The sequence below is a fragment of the Mesocricetus auratus genome, unplaced genomic scaffold (genome assembly GCF_017639785.1).
Source record: "Mesocricetus auratus isolate SY011 unplaced genomic scaffold, BCM_Maur_2.0 Super-Scaffold_15014, whole genome shotgun sequence".
Classification (NCBI taxonomy): domain Eukaryota; kingdom Metazoa; phylum Chordata; class Mammalia; order Rodentia; family Cricetidae; genus Mesocricetus; species Mesocricetus auratus.
In genome coordinates this window covers 77,135,795-77,159,351 of record NW_024429186.1, presented here as the reverse complement: position 1 = coordinate 77,159,351, position 23,557 = coordinate 77,135,795, and the positions used below count along the sequence as shown (strand labels likewise).

The 23,557-nt window shown below is 35.3% G+C and overlaps 1 protein-coding gene across 10 annotated transcripts in view; it reads left to right on the top strand.

Moving 5' to 3' along the window:
* Dgkb (diacylglycerol kinase beta) overlaps positions 1-23,557 on the top strand; it is a 744,334-nt gene that overhangs the window by 245,642 nt on the left and 475,135 nt on the right. For all 10 annotated transcript variants that reach the window (XM_040743220.1, XM_040743223.1, XM_040743219.1 and 7 more), the window contains one exon: positions 6,285-6,383. In XM_040743220.1, the coding sequence (XP_040599154.1) occupies positions 6,285-6,383 (99 nt within the window). The remainder of the gene's footprint in view (positions 1-6,284; positions 6,384-23,557) is intronic.

Genomic DNA, 23,557 nt, shown 5'->3' with positions numbered 1-23,557 from the left:
ATATGTTAAACAATCTTCTTAAGCACTCACACACACAGACACACACACACACACACACACACAAACAACGTGAATAATGCAAAATATAAGTTGACTTACATTTAAAATGGAGTTGAGTATTGTAAAAACTGATCACACTGCCTCCACTCATTTTTAGTTATCTCCGAGTAATTTCAGAATTTTAGTTTTCAATCACAGTAAGAATAGTTTTTATTAATTTATTGATTTTGCAGCCAGCTGACAGAATGTATATTTAGTATCATTCACATCTTTCCTAGAGTCACTTTCAAATAATGGTACCAATTGAGAGAGATCTTCAAAGAACTAAATGCCTTCTTTACTTTCTGGGAATCAGGAGGGTGCAGAAAGATAAGGCACTGTCCGCAATAAACTATCTAAGTGGCATCCATATACTGAGTCACTTTGTGACAATATTCTACATGATGGCATGGAGTTCCAATACCTATCCCATAGGATTGTCTAGGGATCATGTGGGTAAAACGTCAGTGTAGATGTGTTTAGAAATGGAACATCCACTTAATGGATGCTTAGTGATTAAGTATCAGCTCAGTAGGAAATGTGTGAAATGGGCAAAATCTGGCATGGGTGTGTAATGCCAACCCTGGTGTCCATGGGTCACTCCATGAGTGGTCCTCATGATATTTATATCTCATTTTGGGAAGATTTATAATTGGACGCTGCCCAGTCCTAGTCAATAATGCTTGCATCTTTAGGGTGCATAGGGAATTGAGTGGCACCAAGCATCAATAACTTTCACGTCAAGGTCATAGACCCGCATTCTTGAGAGCAACTACTCAACCCTTACTGTGTCCCTTACCCCGCGGATCCCAGCATGGGTTTCTAGTCACTGTGAGAGTCAGAAGTCAGCGTTTCCCTGTCTTTCACATTATCTCCTTCACAGAGCTGAGTGCTAAGCCCTCACATTTCCTACTTAAAATATCTCTCCCAGATCTGAGAGTTTTGACTTCACATTCCCAACCTTAGTGCAAGCTCTCAGCACATCCCAACTGGATCAGAGTAAGAATCTCTTGGCTCATTTCCCTAACAGAAGGTACTTCTCTAATGTAGGCTTCTGTACCACAACCAGAAAAAAGTTGAAATACTAATTTCTTATAATAAGCCCTCTTCAGCAATCTATAATAATTCCATGATAATGCATATGGCCTCCCCTTTGCTTACCTAATTTTGATTTTGAGTCCAACAAAGTTCAGGCTTAAGTGTTAAGCACAAGTTCTTGCATTCATCTTCCCCACTGTCTCCCCTATTAGAGGTGGATTTCTACAAGAAACACCTGGGAAGGCCGCGGATAACTCCCACCTCTCATTTAACACTCCCCATTCCTTGAACTGTACCAGTCTTAAGTGCTTGTAGTAGCCAACTTCAGTTCTGGATTTCTCTTGATATTTTCTGTGAGGCTGATATTTTCTTCTTCAGACTATTTTTTTACTCTATTTATAAAAGGAAACACTGGACAGTTCTCTAGTGGACTCATTTCTGTATGCCATCCCTGCTTCTATTTTACCTCCAGTGCTACAGGTTGATGGTTATTCTCTAATCATCTGAAGCCCTGGATGGAGGGACAGGCTTTGAGGAAGTCCTCAGGTCCACTAAAATGACTAACATGCTAATCTTCTCAGTGTTAAATACTGAATTTCAAATGCACTCCCTTTTGAAGTTTTGTTTCAAAATGTTATGTATATTCAAATTGCATCAGGTAGTTCAGTGAATTGTAAAAGTTCAATGACAAAAGTCCATCTCAGCACCTCTAAGTCCGTGAAACCTCATTGTATTTGATTCTTTACTTTGGCCTACCATCTTGTAGATGTACATCTAGGTTCTAAGAATGGAGTTTTACGTCTTTTAAAGTTTCCTACTTAGCAAGGGAAATTGGCAGAAACCTAAGAAAAGAACAGTGAAAACCTGTAACTCCCATGTAAGCAGCTCTTTTCTGTGCTTTCAGCATCATTCCTTCAAACCAGGAAAGTACTCACTTTGTTTGTGTTTCTGTTTCTTGCATAAGTGCTGACACCATTGAGTGCAAGCTTGACATGCTCCTGGTCGAGCCCTTGTGAGGCAAGAATCACTAAGATATGAAGTTACTACAGTTACTTGAGACTAAATAAGGAATGTGTACCTCATACACTCTAATGACTAACTTGATATCATGTACGGAGTTACATTTAAGGAAAAGACTATGCTCCAATGATTTTTAAGTTTTCCAAGCCATAGGAAGGTTTTCTTTAGCAAATACCATCATTAAAGAAGTACCCTGAATTTGCAAAATATTGATGTCACGGGAAAGTGTCAACCAACAAACAGTTTAAGTCAGGCCACTGAACTTCTGTTTATAAGGACTAACTTCCTTCTTTTATGAATCTCTAGATTCTAATAAATATTTTTCCTAATTTTCCTCCCCTTTTCTACTATTCACTTCTCTCATTATTTCAACTCCACTCCATAACACACACGCAAACACACACACACACACACACACACACACACACACACACACACACCCTTTTTCATCCAAACTTGAAACAGATTTTTCTAATAAACATAGAGCTGGCTCTAAATTAGGTGCTACTGTGAGCTGTCAAATTCTGAAATTATTTCCAAGGGTTGAACTCAATTCCAAGAAAAGCTGGTTCATATTATATGACTTTCTTAGATATAAGCCTGTATCTGCTATCCTGAAAGATAGTTTTGGGGCATATTAAAAAAAACTACTTTTTTGGCTCATCTTTTAAAATATACTAAGATAGCTGTGGACAACATTTTTAAAAGGACTTTGGAAAGGTGGCAACTACTCCCTTTATAAATTTTGCTCAAGAGGCAAGTTGCCTCTGTGCTCTAGTCTATTTGTAACCTTAGTGTCTCTGTTTTTCCTTACTTTGGGCCTGTGTCCTTGAAGACAGTCAACAATCCTTGGCATCTTGCAGATGCTCTCTTTGCTATACATTCTGACCCATGTAATAACATGACAGCAAGTTTTCCTAATCTGATTGTGTTGCTATGACGCAATAATACAAAGTAGGCAATTTTCAATATAAGCAGGTTTGTTTCTTATATTCAGGAGGTTAAGAACTTCCAGGCTGAGGGTATATGTCATATTTAAGCTCCTTTCTGAGACATAACTTGAAAGATCGCATTATGCATCAAGACAAAATGAATATTTGCTGTTTTCCTCTCTTCTGTTTTATTATAAGATTGGTAGTCCTCTCATGGACTCCACTCAAACTTCTGTCTAGTTCCAGTTAGATGACTAAGGCTTTGTCTCCAAATGCTGCCCACATATGAATTTAGGGAATGCTCCCAGTATATGGAATGTAAAAAGTATTTTTAAGATACAGCACCATTGTGAGAAACTTGATTTTCCATTGGCACTTCTTTTGAAAAGACACATACAGAAAACACAATGTTACTAGTAACCTTAAGAAAACCAATTTAGTTTGAATTTTATTATATTGTTTCTGTTTTGTTGGTACCTGTATTTTTAGTAGATTTGTTTGTTTAGATCATTTTAACTTTGCAAGAAACATAACAGAAAATTTATGTTTGGTAGTCTTGGTTTCCAGCTCTCTCTTCGTTTGTTTTCCTAGTTTCTGTTTTATTGTCAGGTGCATTTCTGGGCAACGAGATGCATAAATTACATCTACTGCACAATCTGACTCACAGACTGTTAAAATGGTCACTACTTTTTCCATGTTGCCCACTGCTTTGCTCTTTTCCTCTGTAAACATTATCATGTAATGGACAACCATTAGAATATATCTTCCAGATGTCTGGTTATGGTTTTCCTTTAAAATTAAGATATTCCAGTACATCGTTAGCCTACACAAAGTTCTTACTTAAGAGAAGTTCCTTTTAGTATGGTTCCTGTTTTACTGATAGGCAAGACACTTACTGACATTATTGACCCTCATACATGCTCATGCTTTATGATTCCCCATGTTGCCCAGAAAAACCTAGTGCTGTAGGACATTGTGAAAATTACACTTGAAAAATACCATACAGGGTTAGTAGGGACTATGAAAACAATATTCTACAAGATACTTGGAAGTTGAACCCACACTCACTCTAGTCTCCTGGTCCATTGAATATATCCAAGACCTTCATTCTTTCCATTTAGGCCTTAATATAAAATTTTCATGTTAATTTTATTTATTGTTTATATTGGAAATACATGAATGTAAAGTCAAAGAGAGTTGATACTCAAATGGTGTCTGTGAGCAATGCACTTTCTTTACCTACGTATGTGTCACTTTAGAATTTCCCAAAGAGGAAGACTTCAATGTAGTCTCACGATGCACACAGGAGGATTGCCTTATCAGAAAGTTCTGAACCTATTGCCCTCAATTTTAAGGTGTTTACACAATATCAAAGAGTAAAAGTTTTATCAGTGTGACAAGCCATGATCAAGAGGAGCCCTAATTCATAAGATCTGCATGGGATTTTCATAGTCTCAATATGTCCATTTTCTAGTGCTCGTATAGCAAAATACCCTAAGACAGGTGGTTTATGACAACATCAATTTGTAGTCTTATCATCTGGGAGACAAGAAGTCTAGCATAACAATGTCAGTAAGACCATATCCCTGTGAAGGATGTGGGGAAGTGTCCTTTGCCTTTCCTAGATCCTGACAGTTCTTTGGCAGTCCTTGGCGTTGCTTGCTTCTGGAAGCATTTGGTGTTGCATGCTTTATATGGACAGCACTCACATGTCAACCCTTTGTCACATGCAGCCTCCCCACTGTATCGATATCTCCAAATACAGATTTCCTTTCAATACAGGATCCAAGTCAGTATATCTGGTCCATTAAAATTCCAGCATGAATGTATCTTACCTAGTATATATTAACATAGATTCAATTTGCTAAAAAATTTCACTGGTATCAGAAGTTAAGATTTTTGACTCTTACATATTATTCAGAGCAGAACCTATCCATCACACATTTCACAGCCTGTACCAATGCATCCAGATATCAAGGACTATATTATTTATGTTATGAAAATAGCCTCAATAAATTGATATATTTTAGAGCTAGTTTAAGGAAGCTGTGTTTTTCTTGGCCAAACATAATGTAAGTTTACTTAGTTCTATTGTACACAAGGATTAGGCTGTTTCTCTGTCTTTAATCCCTCTTCTCTCTTGGAAAAAGTCAGCCCTGACTAAGAAAATGCTCACCCCACCTTTCTAGACACGTTTATGTCTAGAAAGAGATGCTAGTTGCATGGATGCATAAAGATGGTTTTAGTTCCTATAATGTAGCCAAATGGGCACTAACTATAGAACAAACATATGAAACTTAAGGCAGGGCCCTTGTGACAGATGTTTTGAAATGCAGGACAGCAGAACTCCTCCTTCAGTGTGTTTCTATCACCAACAGTAAATCAACAATGTGTCTAATCTAAGTGGTTTTCTAAGTGCTTATAGAGGGGAATTATTACAACTAAGGATAAATGGAGTGGACTTCTGAAATGAGTTGCCAAACTAAAAACTGTTATGGTATTATTTTTTAACAAGGCACTTTATATTGTTAAAATATATGCTTTTCCTGAAGTATGAATATCTTATACACAATTGATATAAAGTGTTGAAGGTAGTAATTTCTAAATATTTTTGAGCAAGAATTATTTTTATCAAGTATTTGACTGATAGAGACTATCACATTGATTTTAAAACAATACATTTTCTTATATACTTGAAATTAAAGTTGTGATCAGGGATGATAAGAATTATCAGCTGAGGTTCATACATACTGTAAAATAAATATCACATTACACGATTACATGTTAACTGAATGTCGGGCTGGTAAATACAATATAAAGATAAATTTTTATAATCATAATCATCTTCTTTTATTTATATCCTGCTCCTACTGAGATGAATCTCAGGTTACATTTACATATTGAATTACAAAGTTAAAACTAATGATGGGATCAATTATGCCCCATACTGAGCTGTGCACTTTGGAATGACTTTGAGAAAACAGGAGGGTCAAAAAGAAAAAAAAAGCATTCACAGTGCACAGTGATTTCAAGATTATGCTGAAAGATAAGCAGGAACACTGTGATAGGCAATAATTTGTGCTTGTCTAATAAAGCAGGATTGTTAGATATACAATTTGCAGTCAGTTTTGAGTCTCTTTGTTCTTACAATTCTTCTAATGCAATTGTGCTATATTATTGTATCTAAGTTTCAACTCACTCTTCCCTGGATGTATTGTCATGTCTATTTAACATTACTCCTTTCTCCCTTTCTAGCTGCACAATAAGTGTGCTTCTCATCTGAAGCCTGAGTGCGACTGTGGACCTCTGAAGGACCATATTTTGCCGCCCACCACGATCTGTCCAGTGGTATTGGTGAGTTTGCCCTTCTCATTTGGATGTCACTTGTGGATAATGCGAATAACTGGAACTCTGTACCAACACGTGTTTCTGGAAATAAAGATTTTTTGTTAGTCAAGGCAAAACTGTCATCCTACGTGCTGTCTTCACTGCTCGTGCTGTTGTTCTCTTTGTCCTTGTGTACAAACACGGTGGGGCAAAGTATGCTCAAAATGAAGCTGCTGCAAGTGCTGTCTCTTAGTCATGCTGTGCTTACCAGACCTTACACGGGCAGACTGCTCCCATGTTTTACCTACTTTAGAGACCTAGCTTCCCAGAACAATGAAGGTACTCTTGTGGGCATTTTTTTTTTTGCTAGGAATGCATACTCTACATATTCACTTTTGGAGTTTTTCGCTGAAGGTCAGATGCTTCTTGAAATGGTGACACAGATCTTGAAATATTTTATGCCCTCTCACTAGGTGCTTTTAAAAAATTAGCAAACAATACATTTTACTACCTAAAGATTATCTACCTAAATAAATAAATATGCAAGTGAAAAATGAAGTGGGGAGCAGTTCTGAGAGGACTCTTAATAAGGATAGCAACAGACTTTCAAAGACAATATTCATTCTCAGTCCAAAATTGTTTATAAATGGAAAACTATTTCACAAAACAAACTTATGTAACACACATCTTGGTTTTCAAACCAACAGGGGAATTAAATGGCTGGAATTTGGTTTTATATAACAAAAGCATAACAACTAAGAAATATTAGACAAATACTTTTGTAAAGGTCATCTGAGAAATTAATCAAATTACTCAATTTTCACCCACTTATGATTCATTTTGTGATTATCTGCAAAACGCTGATGGCATCTTAAATATCTTTACTTACAAAATTATTATGAAGTCTTTATTTTGTCAAATTATTGAAAGAAAAGAAAATATCCTCATATTGCTAAAGATAGTATTAACCAGTTTTAATTTCTTTTCTCAATGTTACATTTGTTAAATGAAATTAATTATGAGTATTGACTCATAACGTACTTTAGATTTTAAATTAATTTCCTGTTATCTTTATGCTTTTATAGAGACAAAAGGATTATTACAATTTTACAGTATTTTTTTTCTTTAAAAATATAATGATTCTGACATTGTTTACATTGTTGACATCATGTTTTAACTCCCAGAAATTGTCTAATTTGCTTTTGCACCATCAAGATTTAGGTGAGATACCCTGCTCAGTGAGGACTGTGTTGACCAGGGTGTGTCACATTATGTCAATCATGAGGTTCAGTCTTATTTTCTATCACTAGTTTTTTGGGAAATTGAAGGCTCACTAACATGATATTCCATGGATATTCCTGCCTTCCAACAATCTAGAATGAAAATTTCATTGCTACATTTGGATACTCTTGATTCTGAATAGCTATTTTATAAAATCAGACATTTATGTGGTGTTTATCATGATTTGTGTCTCAACATTTGTCATTGATTCATTAGACTACAGACTATTCTGAAATACGTTCCTCTCTGAGGCAAATCTTTACCTAGCTTTAAGTAACTTTCATTATGCCTCACTGTCCTTGCTTTTTCTCGGGACTCTTTGCTCATTGTCTTTCCATGTGTTTTGATGATACCTTGACTGATACAGGTTCATCACTTGGGTCTGATTTTTTTGTCAATATTTTACACATTTACTTTTTTTCCTAAAGAGATCTTATGTCTCTGGCTGATTTTATTTCTGTGTTAATCATGAACATGCAGAGATATAACCTAGGAGTTTTATCCTATGTTCACTTCAACACATCTAGCATATTATTATTAGTTACTGTAGTAGCATTCATGCCTGTGTACTGAGTTCACATACTACAGCAGATGCTTTGTTAAAAGTATTAATTCATTCAGCAAGCATCTATTAAGTGACAGAGTATATTTACTGTAGAACTAAAGAGTAAGAAGGAATACCACACCACTGCCTTCATAGATCTTATATTCTAGTTGGGTGAAATAATCATCAAGAGTAATACAAATAAGTAAACTATGTAGACTCTGGCTGTACTAAAACATATGGAAAGAAATGATGGTTGCCAAGAGCTAGGGAAAGGAGAAGAGGCTCATGCTGTCAACTCAACACAAGCTGGAGTCATTGAAGAGGATGCAGCCTCGGATGAAAATATTTCTACAAGATCAAGCTGTGGGAAAGCACAAAGGGCATTTTCTTAATTAGTAATTGATGTGGGATGGCTCAGGTCATTGTGGGTAATGTCACCCCTTTGCTGGTGGCCCTGGGTTCTATAAGACAGCAGGCTGGACAAGCTGTGTGGGACAAGCCAGTAAGTGGTACCCCTCCATATCCTCTCTATCTGTCCTGCCTCCAAGGTTTCACCCTGTTTGTGTTCCTGCCCTGTCTTCTTTTAATGACGCATTATGATATATGAGTAGAAACCAAATAAACTCATTCCGTGCAGGTAGCAATAGTTACCCTAACTAGGATGAAGGTCTGTTGTCCAAAAGAAAGAAAAAAATCCCTATTATATGGGAACTGTCAGTTTAGAAATATGATTTGAAGTATGATGGTTATAAATAATAATGTTATACAGGGTATTGAAAATTGTAAACAGACTAGACTTCAGATGATTTCATAATAAAGATTGCACAGAAACATAGGTTATTTGACTTTTCTCTAGTATTGATATAATCCAAGAATAAAGTCAAAGCAAAGGCATTATTTGCCTTTACTTGTGATTCACAAATCCTGGCATTTTCCTTCCAAAATAGTAGCATAAAGTTCCTAACTGAAGTACACAGTGGTATTTTTGTAAAAACAAGTAATACAATGATAGAAAAAATAGTATTAGGTATTATCATGTTTAAAAGTAAAGACTAAAGTAGAGGGACCTTTCTCATTGTATTGACTGAGGCGAAACTTTTTTTTTTCTGTTCTTTTCTTTTTATTGAGAAAGGAGTGAGTTTTGGAAATGATTTGCTTCCATGAGGTTTTGGTTTGCTTATAGGAATTCACTTTGAGTAACACAATTTTTTATATTTGATCTGGACTTTTTGGATTAGTGCAAGACTTTAGTACATCATAATGTACTCTGGTATGTTTTATTGAATAACATTGAAATGTTATTTTATTTTGACTACCTTATTCATATGTAATCAAAAAGCATATGATATTTTTAGTGTAAAGAACAAAATAAAATCACATTGATGAAATTCTGAATCTACTCACAAGAAATTCATTGAAGAAAGAGATTAGAGGGAACACCATGAGGCTTTCTGGGGAAAGAGCTTAATAAAACTCTAGCAAGGACATAATCTCTAAGACAGGACATACTGGATATATTGGAAGGACAATGAATGATGTTAATAGATTGTACAGAGTTTGTAGAGGAATAATTTTACAAATGAAGGAATTGTATAATGTGGAGGGTAGTCAGACTATTATAAATTAGCTACATTTTATTCTGAAGCACATGAGAATTCATCAGAATATTTTCCTTGATAAGGAATGATATAATTCATAATTTGAAGTAAAACATGTGTCTGCTGTGATGGGACACAGATACAGAATTTACATATTTAGAAAGTTGGTGATGGATCCTTGCTTGAAAATGGGGATAGTGAAAGACATGTAAGACGGCTGAAAACTGTCTAGAGGTTGGAAGTCACTCAATGAGATGAAAGGGATCAAACACATAATCTCTAGGTAGCTTCCTAAATTTAGAACATGGCTAGAAAGCTCAAGTAAATGTGGCCCTCTGGTCAAACCTTCCACCAGGTTTTTTTCCAAGAGCAGAGCAGTCATGGTCCAACATGGTCACCATATAAGGTGAATAGAGAGAATCAGGGAGTTAACAATTTCTGCACAACAACAATTGTATAAAAGCAATAACCTTGTTGAAGCAGGGAAATGAGAGAAGGGTACATTTGTGGCTACCATGGACTGGGTGAGTCTTGGAGTTAGGGTTAATGGCATCAGGTAGCAATAATGAAGGAGAGAGAAATACAGATTATGAAAGACTAGAGTTATTGGTCATGAGAAGCACAAACTTATTTGAAACTCATAGTGAGTCCATAAGATAGATAGTAATTGTTGTAAATTTATACACAAATAAGTAGCAAAATTAAGAAGATAAAAGAATGATGTAGGAGAAAAATCCAAATATTACCACTCCAGAACTTCATGGAATCAATTTCTCTACTTTCCTCCAGATCTCAGACATGCCTCCTATTTGTCTTATCTCCCCAATTGGACCCTTCATGGGACAATATTCACAAGGCCCAAATCCAAGTCTTATCTTGGATTCTTCACCATAAATTATAAATTAATCACTGAGTCTTTTTGTAACATTCATAATCTTGTTTCTTTATGTCCCATGCATCCTTGATAATGTCTCTTCTGGGAATGTCTATCCCAGTGACATCCTTCCAGAATTAATTCCTTCCATACTTCTCTCAGATGATTTCTAGGTCTGCTTTCAAAAATGCAAATGTAAAATGTTTCTTTCATGCATAAATTAATTGCAAAATTCCTTATTTGAACCACAAATAGTAGACAAAGTTCTTACCTGGATTAATCCACCCAGTCTCCTGCAAACCACATTAGACACTGGAAATCAAGAATAATTGAACTACTTGTAATTCTCAAAGTACACCTGCTCTCTCAAGCTTCTGAAGTCTTGTATATGTTAATAAATCAGGTGAAACTGCTTCATCTTAGAATTCCTCCTGCCTTGCTAAGCAAGAATTAAAGGTCATTTTTCTAAATGGAGTAAATACATTGAATATTACACCCATTAACTATTTAAAGGTTCATCTTTTAAACAACATAATGCTCTGCTTAGAGAGTTGGTGAAACTGTCCAAACTAGTGGCTACTGAATCTTTTATAACCTGTGGACCCTCATGACCATCCCAGGAATGAATCTACACAGTTATCTGCTATAAATTTTTAATATTTATTCAAAGAAAACCAGTATCTGTCACAAAAAATAAAAATTAAGTGTTTTTGTTATCATTGCTTTCCTTTGGTGGAAATTTCATCCCTTATAATGTACATGGCTTAGTTTTTGGAGATCATATTCATCATGAAGACCAGGCATATTGTAATTAGTTATTACAAAATGACCATTTCATGTAGTCCTGATCACACTCTACAAAATGTAAAAATAGAACTCAAGATACCTGGTTGATTGCTATTATTCCTTAGCTATTTTGCTGAAAAAAGCTTTATTGAAATAAGTTGCACAGTCCATAATATTTGACCTCTTAAAGGGCATATTCAGTAATATTCAGTGTACGTGGACTAGTGCAGCCACTACGACCTCATCCCATGATATTGTGTATGCCTGTTCTGGGCATGCCTTCATTTCTTTCTGCAATTCAAGAGTTGAGTTACAGTAATGAAGCTGTTTAGTTTTAATATTGCTCATCACATTTTTACTGCAATTGAAACTGTCAATGTTCTCCACTGCAGCTGTTCTGGTGGCTGGACAGTTTCTTATGATATTTAATGCTCCTTATTTCAGCTCCCCACTGCAGAAAAGACATGTAACATGAGAAAGAAAGGTGTTTTTTTCAAGAAGTTAAATGTATCTGTTACAAATAGTTGATTCACGATTAGCTTTGTTTGGTAAAATGAGAAGTGTGCTATCTGAAGGACATTATATAAATTTAAACACAGACAAGAGGTATTATTTAACTGATGAAAGACTATGATATGCATAGTCAACAGACATCTACAGCTGGAAAAGTTAGGGAAGCCTGAAGAAGATTCTAGCAGTTTATTTTCTAAACTGACTTCAACTGATTACCCTATCTCCATTTAAACTTTAAAATTTTAGTGGAAGACATAATCACAGCAGTATCCATCAACAAGAAGAGAGTGCATCTTAGAGAATTGATATATCAGGCTTTTATTTCGCTTTGGAGCATTGAGAAATACTTTCTGGGGTAATCCCTCATGTGATTGTACCTTATTAAGTTTTAGTCATGGTGTTTATACTAAAGCCAACCAGATAAATTGTGAAACTTCTTATATCACAGGAAAGGAAATTAATTGGGGAACTTAGGATCTGTGAATATTCTTTAGCTCTGAGTCAAATGGTCTTGATTCTACCTCTCTTTCTTCTTCACTGTTAACTTTGTAATGTGGCCAATTATGGTGTTACTGCAGCAGCTATCTACGTAGTCCTACGTATAACACCCTCAGAGAACCATATGCCATATTAACTTCTCCTCTTCCGATCTCTCTTGCTCCTCCACAATTTTAAGAATTTAAATTATACATTGTAAATATGGTGACTGCATCTTAAATAGCAGAGGGTATGTGAAGCCTTCCTTGGAGCATGTGTTAAACTAAGTCACTACTCCACAGAATGTCAGAAGGTCTGCTGGAGTGACGATGATATGCAAGTCTTCTTCACAGCTCAGTTATTATGGGATCTCTTTGTGTCTACCTATCACTTACCTCATGCAAGTGAGAATTAATAACGACAAGCACAATGTTGGACATTAGCCGGTGATAGGAGAAGGTACGCAGCTGAATTCCCTACAGTTCTGAAACTTGTGAACTGTCTGTTGCTTTCTTCCCTACGCAAGTTCTTTCATAGATGAAGTGTGTGGTGGGGAGGCGTGAACACTTGAATGAAGCAGAGCATGCTGCTATGAGTGTCACATTTTAGCTTTATACAGTTTCAAATGCTTCACTCTTCTTTTCCACTTAACCTCTTTCCCCTTCAGCAACAGACACTGAACTCACACATCTCCTTGAAATATTTTGTGAAGCCTACCGATGATTTGTACCCATGCAGTTTTCGTCTTCATCTTTTTTTTGTCAAAAGAATGGGGATAAAGTACATTGTCAGTTCTCAATAAATGTTTCATCAGTGTCATTACTTAATATTCATTTAATTAATATTCATTATAGGCCAATTCATAATTGTCATCATGGTAATGATAGGCAAAAGGAATCTCATTTTTTTCTATATTTTGAAACTGTAAAAGATTCAGCTTCATGGCATTATTCATAAAGGAAAGCTGCTTTGTATTTATGTGATTTTTAAGATAATTGGCATTAAATTGCAGCATGCAAATCCTAGTAAGCAGTGCAGAGCACTAGAGTCTGATGGTGCAAATAAAATAGGCCCACATTTGTTTCTAGCTTGGCATATTCCTCATCATAGGAAAGGGGACAACACAGAATGTCATTATGTGGTTATTACATCATCTATTCTGTGTGATAGACCTCAATGCATTATGGTGTCCTGATTAGATTCCTGGTGAGCTTTATGTTGCTATGCTCTGAGGAAACCATCTGTATGCTTATGTGCAATAACACACACACACACACACACACACTCACACACACTCACACACACATAGATGATGTTATTTTTTAAGAAAGTGTCATTATGTTGCAGTAAATGTGTTTCTACCTATAACCATAGGTCTATTTTTATGTTTATTTTTAATATGACTATGACAATATTTCTATAAGTTTCTATGATAGTTTCTACTTAAAATATAGTTGTGCATAGAGCAAGTTATATCTCTTTTTAAGGAAACAAACTGTGCCATGGAAAGTTTATAACAGCTCATAGGAAAGCCAAACTACAGTGCCAGTAATGTGTAATTTGGAAAATTGAGAAAGATAAAATCTAATGGAAATCAAAAATCTGTACCCATACATAAACATCAAAGGGATTTACAACCATAACAAGATGAAAAACTTAAAGTAAATTCAAAGGAAACAAAAAACTCATATATGTTTGTGATTCAAAAATAAGGATGTGGGATTGCATACTGATGAGTGATTTAGGCTGTTTTACAAGTAATTCCAATAATATTATAAGGAAGGTCACAAAAAAAACCAGTATGCAGCAAAAATGTGAGTAAATTCACACCAAAATTAAGTGAGAACTAGAGATTTATTTCACAAAATGTTAAAAAGTTTGACAGTGTTAGTTTTTTATTTTCAGAACCTTTGATTTTAGTAGCTTTGGGGAAAAATTAAAGATCCAAGTTTGATAATATTTATCTGGAGAAACACTTTAGAGTTTTATTTTTATGAAATACTGGGATAAACATATGGCAGTGTTAGGCATTGCCTTGCATCTCACCAATGCCACAACTGTCAGTGAAACATGGAAGTATTGTTCTTGCATTTCTCTTCTGAATTTTTATAACAAGAGTTAATTTAGATATAATGATGGCTTGTGGCTAAATTGTATTTTAGAATTGCCAAAAATAGTAATAATTCTGCAACTACAGATCAAGGAATTAACATATCTCATAGATTTTACATAGATTGCATGCATGAAGACTCCCTGAAAAAAATAAAGTAATAGTAATGGCAATTTTTATTGATAAAGGATATTAATGCAGATATCTACTCCAAATCAACACAGCTGAAACATATGACTAGAGAGCTGAAAGACAGAGAATGAAAGGAAGAGAGAAAAATAAATCAAAGTGCAACAGCATCAGAGTAATGTATAGTCAACACAGAGGGCAACTGGTCCTCCCCCAATGCCTAGGAGTACCAAGAGAGTGCCCTGGATTCCAGAAGAATATTATTCAAGGAGAAAGTGTCATGCTCTTCCTAAAAAAGAAATAAAACTAAGGAACTTTCTTAATTGTAAGTGTATCAAGAAAAAAAATCAAACTGAACACAAAGAATTCACGTCTTCAAGTTGACTGGTTCTCTCTGGCAATTCCTATACAATTCTTGCTTTGTGAAATTATTCCAAAGTTACCTGGAAAGGAAAATGTACTCAAGTATATAAAACTGAAAAGAATAACAAAGAAGAACTGTTCAAAGAGGTCTAGAAATAAATTTGTCTTGTTAAAGGTAAATGAAACTAGATATTAAGAACTGGTGGAAAGGATCAAAACACTTATCATCATGTGTAATAGTGAAATATTATATAAAACCTCATGTCACTTTGCTAGAGCACTCGCCATGTTGGGATTATTGTATAACCACATGGAACATTCAAAAGAAAATTAAATTCCATGTCATGTCTAACCTCAAATAACCCACATGAATTAAATATGTAATTTCTTGATGAGACCACTATTAAAGACCCATTTTTCCCAAAAAGGCAATGTTAAAATGTAGGGCAACCCATAAAAGAAAATAGTCTTAAATGGTAAATATTAATGTTATCAAATCAGAGTCAAAACTTACTATGCTATATTATATCAAAAAGCAATCCTTGTAAAATTCATATAATTACTAAAATAGTCCCTTGACATCACATATGTGTCAAACTGGATGATCTAGTAAAACAAGGCAAACGTTCTACAAACTGTGGCACGAAAGTGTCCAGATACTGGAACTTCTCCATTATGTTTTTCTGCTCGTCTTCTTCCTGGAATGATTGGGGTAGGGAGGACATTAACATTAGAAGCTAATACTTTGTATCACTGTCATCTCCTGAGTTTAAAATGTTGACTGCTGCCCTAACCAGCCTGTCTGAAAGTCATTAGACATATAAGAATAGGTTCCATCTACCAGACATAATGTGTGGATTTCATGCATCTTACTGAATGAGTGGCAATCATAAAGGACTGCTGCCCAGCCTGTGTCCTCCTCCATTTTCATAGTCAGTGTCAGTTATTTAGTTTCATTTCTTTTTGCTGGGAGTCTAAATACAAATAAGTGTATATGCAGGCTGTTCCACACTCCGCATTTTGATATTGTCCAGGGATCTCTAGCTCACTCCCATTTTTGTTGCTTAGATCAACCTCTGTTGCTGTTTACCCAGGAAGGGCAGTAATTCTATTAGAAACTTAGACCCCCATCGTGTGCTGAAATCCAGATGACAAAAGTTGTCACTTGAGGTCTCCCTTTCCTTCCTCACCCTTTTTCCTTCTTAGTTGGTTCTGTTTGCTTGTTTAGTTTGGTTTTTCACTTGGCAAGTGTTTTGGGAAAAGAAAGCCTCAAATGAGACGTCTCCTCCAGCCTGGCCTGTGGGAAAGCTTGTGAAGTATTTTCTTAATTAGGGATTTACATGTGAGGGCCCAGCCCACGCAGATGGCCCTTAGTTGTAAAAGTAATGCATGCATAAAAGTGGAAATTAGAAGACATAGGCCAGTAAAAAGTTTTAAAAATGTTTATAAATCCATCTAGCTAGAAAAGAAATAATATCAGCAAATATCTTTTAGATATGTTCTCTGTTGTTTTAAAACAAAACCAGGATCCTTCGATTAAATTATTTTTATCCAACATAAAAAAAAAAAAAGAAATCAGGTTGAGGAAACCAGCAGGACAAAGGCAGCAAGCATACAGAGCTCTTCTGTGGCCTCTGCTTCAGACCTCGCACTCAAGTTTAGGCCTGGAGTTAATGCTCAGGCTTCATTCAGTGACAGAGTTTGCCGCTTGACTTGTAAGCTGTAATAAACCTTTTCCTCACCAAGTTACTTTTGTCATGATGTTTTATCATAGCAAGAGAAACCCCAAAACACCCTCTCAAGCATCCTCGCATTTTTATCTTCATTTACCTAAACTACACTAATCCTGAAGGAATGTTGCTCTGAAGTATTCTCTACCCTTCTATAGCAATGCTTACTCTATACCATCCACAAGTGTTTTTCAAAGTATTTCCCTGATTATTGTTTCTTCCACACCTATGAATTGTACTGTGACTATGTGCCTCCCTTTTTTCATTCTAGTATTCTCTGACTTCTTTTTTTCCTATGACTAGTTATTTTTCTAGATTTACACTGTAATTTAAAATAGAAAACCAAACCAAATGTGTAGCCACTTAGCATTTTTAGCAGTACCCTTGTGTGCCTGAAAATCTCCCCCAATAGAACAGCCATCATGTCTTCTATGCAGAGTCATTTCCTGTGTTTGCGCATGAAATCAAGTATACTCAGATGGGGAGAACCATTCTCGTGTTTTTTCCTTTCTTCCTTCTCACTCCACATTGTTCTTCCGTTCTGATAATGAAAATTCTCAGGATCCTATTAAGTTAACTTACATTGTTAGAAGTAGGGTGGCACGAGAGTTGAACATAAAACAGGGATTTGGCTGTATGTGATTATGGCGGGGAAAAATGAAGACATTCGAGAAAAGGAGAGGAGTAGAAACCCAGCCTGAGCTTATCAAGAATGTGCTCCCAGGGACTGTAGCCCTGGTCATAACTTCACCAGGGAATGTGGAACAAAAAAAATCATACCACTGACTTACTCTCAACTCCCTGAAGTTAAGGTTTAGCACTTTCTGACTAGCTCAATATATAACCGACAGGGATCTCTGGGACAAGAAGCATCCCTGGAAGCATCTGTTCCTGTGAACAAAGAATTATTCTCTGGAAAATGTGGCTGGGAGCTCTCAGTAGCTTCCACAATAGGTGTGGGTGCTTCCTGGGGAGACCCACAAAGCAGCATTGAGTTACCAAAGGGCTTTACTTGGTAGAAAACCTTCCTGGTTCCTCTGGGGTGTTTGACATGTTAGAAACAGTCATGTGCTGTGCTCTACATGGCTAGTCCACCATAATCCTTTAATTTTATTTTTTCTTCTCCAAGCATGCTATAAAAAATACAGTTGTGTATGCATTCATTATTGAAATACTAAACGCATCTTTCATGTTAAAAAAATGAACATGCCTGTACCTGTTTGTTTATAGAGTTGTCCCACCATTTATTTCATTATTTAGTTTCCAACAAGCTCTATCTAATGTTGGTGGTAATTTTAATATGTATATATATATATATATGTATATGCATGCACTCATGTACTCACACACACATACACATATAATGTTAGAATAAATATTGTTGAAAAATAAAATGATTATTTACAAACTGAATGGAGTTTACTACTAAAGAGTCTATGGGAATTAGCAATTTTTCCTAGTACTGATCCAGTTACCACTCAGAAGCAGTGTATGTATGGTTTCAGAATGAGTGTCAAATTCTAATAACAGAACTAAGTTTTATTTATTTATTTTTTGGTTTTTCGAGACAGGGTTTCTCTATATTGTTTTTGAGGCTGTCCTGGAACTCACTGTGTAGACCAGGCTGGCCTTGAACTCACAGAGATCTGCCTACCTCTTCCTCCCGAGTGCTGGGACTAAAGGCATGTGCCACGAACACCTGGCCAGGAACTAAGTTTTATAAAATCTATTTCTAAATCCAATTTTTAAGATATAAAAGCTTGAAAAATGAATATATATTAGTTCATTACACATAGTTCTTTTAAATGTTGTTCAAATTTATTTCATTGTTCATTTTTACCCCTGAAAATTCAAATACAGATAATTTATTTATTTGATACAATTTTATAGAAATGAACCATAACCAGTGTATTAGTGAAACATGAATAAATGGATTGTAGGTAGATTATTTTCATATGAATTCACACTTTTGTGGGAAGTATCACATGTCCCTCAGATTCCTTATATGCATTTACTATTTTTACCATGTTTTATATAATCTGAATGTGTGGTATGATATAATATGCATCGTTTAAAAAGGAATATATTCTTAGGTGGGTACATATGTTCAGCTTAAAGAAAGTATGGTATTGAAATAGCTTGAGCTATGTTATGTGATTTGGGATATTTTAATAATACAAAAATAGTTTGTACTTTTAATAAGCTTTATAAGTACAAATATTTGTTTTATTATTCATGTTTGTAATGAGTTTAGGGGGTAAAATATAGTTGCCTAGGCACTTTGAAATTAAAATGATTGTGTGTGCCAAATACATTAAAGTTCATGATAACATCTCTATGGAATTCTCAGAAGACAATGGTGTATATAGAGGCGTATGCAAACCTTAAAGATATTTTAGGCACTGTCTAATGAACGATTTCATAAACAAAGATGCACATGCATTTGTTTATTCAAATTTCGTAGTATAGTGCTTGTAACTCACACTACATACCAAAGTTCCTACTCATGCTAAATGGGTTTGAACATAAACTGTGCATGCAGATCTCAAGTGGTAGTCTCTTAATAGATGCCAGCCACTCTTTATTGCTACCCTCTTTTATTTCAGTAACATTTTAATTAATTCACACTGATTGAATAAATGTACATTGAGACTTATTTCCTAATGAGGGCGCATTTAGAGGAAAGGTTCCGCATCATCTTGATATCCTGTGGGTAATTATATTCTAATTATATGGTCAGGGGAAAAGAGGCTATAACTCAGTACTGATATTGTTCGCTGGGCCCAATTAATTACAAGCACATAATGAAAGTTCATGATAAGGTTGACTGGCAGTCAGTGTAAATTTTTGACTCAATTCAATTGTACCTAAAGTGAATACAGAGCTGGGCTTTAACCTGGTTAGAAATTGCTGGCATGAGATCAGTGGATATTCAGATAAACTAAAGATCAGAACAAATTATATCATATACTCTGTCTTAAAGGTTTTTTGTGAAGAATGATGAAAAGGAAAACTAAGCTCTAGCTATAAATATTATTATCAATATTCTTTCATTATCTGTATTGATTCTGGAAAGCAGTAGAGCACTGAACATACCATTAAAGAATTCTATAAGTAGTCACATTTTATTCAGAGTAGCAACAGGTATAACAGACAGTATAGATGGATTATGGGTAGCAGATGCAGAGCTACTAGTCTGTGATGTTAGCTTTTGGAAGATAGATTCCCTCCTCTCTCCTCTTGATAGTGCATCCTTCATGCTTTCTCTTCCTTTAGACTCTACTGATAAATGTGTAGAAGTTTTCATCAAACATAAATGTGTTGCTCTTATATGTTATTAGTAGGAGAAACAGTGAAGCAATCACAGTAAAATCCATATCTCTGGTGTACGTGTTGTGTGTGCAGGTGCTTATGTAATTTTCTGAAAATTTTAAATAAAAGGGTTGTTTAGATGTGCATAGTGACAACATAGAACAATGAGAGTCACTGAGATCAGAATAAAATGAATCTCAACTAAAAGTAAAATATGTAGAAAGTCTTTTTTACCTTTTTGAAAAATTAAGGCTATATCATTTCTCCTTTTTCTTTCTGCCATCCAAGGCCTCTTATATACTCCTGCTCACTTTCAAATCATGATCCATATCTCATTAATTGTTAATATACCATACGTATACATGTATATGAAGATATGTTCCGAAGTACAACGTGCTCAGTTCATATAATGTTACTTTTATATTTGCTTTCAGGGAGAAACACTTTTAAGCAAGGTTTTTACTTGCCTACAGTTTGTCAAGTACCCTAAGTTGCTTGGCCAGTTAGCCTTAGACATCTGTCTGTGTCCACCTTCCTGGGGCTGAGATTAAAATTACATGTTACCATGCTAGCTATTTTATGTGGATTCTGGGTTTGGAGTTTAGGTTCATAAATTCGCATGCCAATTATTTTTCCAACTGATATCACAGGCACAAGTAAAATAATTTTGATATTAAATTTCTGTTAATACAAGCTCATAGAATTGACTTTGGTGACTAGGCAAGAGACTGTCTTCTCCAGTGACATTGCACAAGTTATACAAACCATTCTTGATTGCAGACCCCATGCACTGCAAGCAACAAGCTCAGTGGAATTTTTTGAAGTTCTTTGTCTTATAATGCTTAGTCAGAGCTTTTTTATTTTAACCTCACAATCATTTTAGATATATATTAATTTTTCCAATTATGTTTTACTGATTATATGTGTGCAAACGTGGCTCTGTGTCTGTATGTCTTGTGCTTTGTCTTTGGCTCTTTTTCTTTTGTTTTGTTTGTTTTTTTGTCCTATTCTTGTTTCATTTTGTTTTGTTTTTAGATTTGTGTTTTAGACGCCTGTTTGTTTACTAACAAGAGAGAGAAAGAAGGGGTGTCAATACTAGTGGGAGTGAAACTGGGGAGGAACAGGGAGGAGCAAGGGGATCGGAAGCCACAGTCACAATATAGTGTATAAAAAAAACTACTTTCAGTAGTCAGTCTTTACTATATATGGATTCTAAAGGTTTTATTTTTTATACTTAAATTTTAATTGTATATAACAGTATCTATAGAAAATAAAAAAATAGCTTACAGTCCATTGGGCTCACACAGTACATTGACCTGCACTTTACTAAAAGATACAAATAGCAAAAAAATGTGTTATGATTGTGTGCCTGAGACCACACATGTATTATAAAGCTTAAATTATGAAACCAATATGCAATAAAGTTCACGAAAAACTAAAATGTATTGATTGTCTATACCCTAGTTATGCCCCCAACATGTCTTAATTTAGTATCTGAGTAAAACATAACTTTACCCCTCTAGCTAAGACTATGTGCCCTTTATCAGCAATTTTTTCTTTATTCTGATTTCTCTTTCTTTTATATTTTTATCTTTTCCTTTTATTTAAAACACTCCTATCATTCATTTTTTTAATGTTAGTGGTGTATGCTTATATATGAAAGAAAGTAAGCAGTTTAAAATAATTTTATAGCACTTGGGAGGCAGAGGCAGGAGGATCTCTGTGAGTTTGAGGCCAGCCTGGTCTACACAATTAGTTCCAGGACAGCCAGTGCTACACAGAGAAACCCTGTCTTGAAAACCAAAAAACAAAAAAAATTCTAAAATAGTTTTATATGTATAGTTTCAGAATATCACTACAGGAAAAGGTGAGCTGAATTAATACTTATCTTTAACAGTGCTTTGCCTTATTTACTTTATGAATATCTTCAATTCTTCATTAATATTTAAAGATACTTTACTTTTTAATCACCCAGAAAATAGACACTTATTTACAGATGTAACACATTGTGTGTGAGTCTTTGTCTGCCTCTCCCTCTGTTTCTGTATTTCTTTCTTCATCTCTGACTGTTTGTCTCCCTTCACCTCTCTCTGTCTCTCATTCTGTCTCTGTCTCTTTCTCTGTCTCTGTCCCTCCCCTCCCTCTCCCTCTGTGTATGTGTGTGTGTGTGTGTCTGTCTGTGTGCGTGTATATGTGCGTGTGTGTATCTGTGTCTTACTGAGAATCAAACCCAGACCTTATACCAGGCATCTTCATGACCGTTGACCTACATCTTCCTCTCCAACAATTTAAATAATGATTCTGTTATTTGAAAATTGAGAACATTGGCCAGCAACCGAAGTCTCCTTTTCTAACTCTAATTTTTGATACTAAAACTTTAATTTTTAAAATGTTGCTGCTGCTAATCTGAAAACAGGTTAGTTTTGTTCAGTAAGAGAGTTAAGTGAGATTTCAAATGTAGAAGGAACTTTCTAAACCAGTGAACTTTTATATGTAAGTATAGGTCTAGTTTTGATAATTTTACTTTAGTCATAATAACTGATGACTCTTTTATTGTGAATACTACATCCCTATAATATTAACTAAAATCCCCAATAATCTCCACCAAAGATTTTTCTTTGTCCTGTGACAATTTGGATTAAATTGTCAATTTAAAGTGATTACATATTAGAAAGCACAAATGTAAGAGATATCCTAATACGTACTTAAGAATAATAGGATTTTAAAATTTCTTCAATATTAAATTGAACTTAGTAAGTGCCCTGAAGGCAAATGCATCTTTTAAACTAATTATCTGTTCTGTGTATTCTATTTAATATTAAAAAGACACTGATTAAATAAAATCAATCACATTCCTCTGTAGTCACATCTCTCATTGATTAAATAAAAATATACAGTTCCTGTATTAATTCTAATTAAAAAATATATTACAATGAGAACTATATGCTCAAGATAGTCTTCAAAACTAAAACATTTATTCTTTTCATCTTCAATATTTAAAAATATGTGCAGAAGAGAGGAGGAGTGGTAATATGACACCTGAGTGTGTGTTCTGAGAAGCAGCAACTGATTTTTCTTCTGCCTGAGGCCTTAATGCAACCTGAGAGGAGGCTACCCGTGACATACTGATTTGACAGCCACCCTTTCCCTACTCGTGCTGAGTGCAAGGGAGCTCTCAGATGGGGACATTGCCATCATTTTTACACTTCAGCAAGTGTCTCTCAGAAGGCAGAGAAGTTCTGAGGCTGGTGGCTCCCCCCCCACCCCACCCTCGTTTTAGGTGTGGATGCCACCTGACCTGGGTTAGGCCTTCAGTGTTGCTTGCCTCTCTTATCTCATCCTTAGTTACTCTATTCCAGTGCTCAGAGAAGTTCATCCAGCTTCCTTGCTGTCTCCATCTCCACAACTCTCTGCAAAGCCTAAGACTCTGAGATCTTGGCAGATCCCTCCAGATCTAAGGAAGAGGAAGTTCCCTTACTAG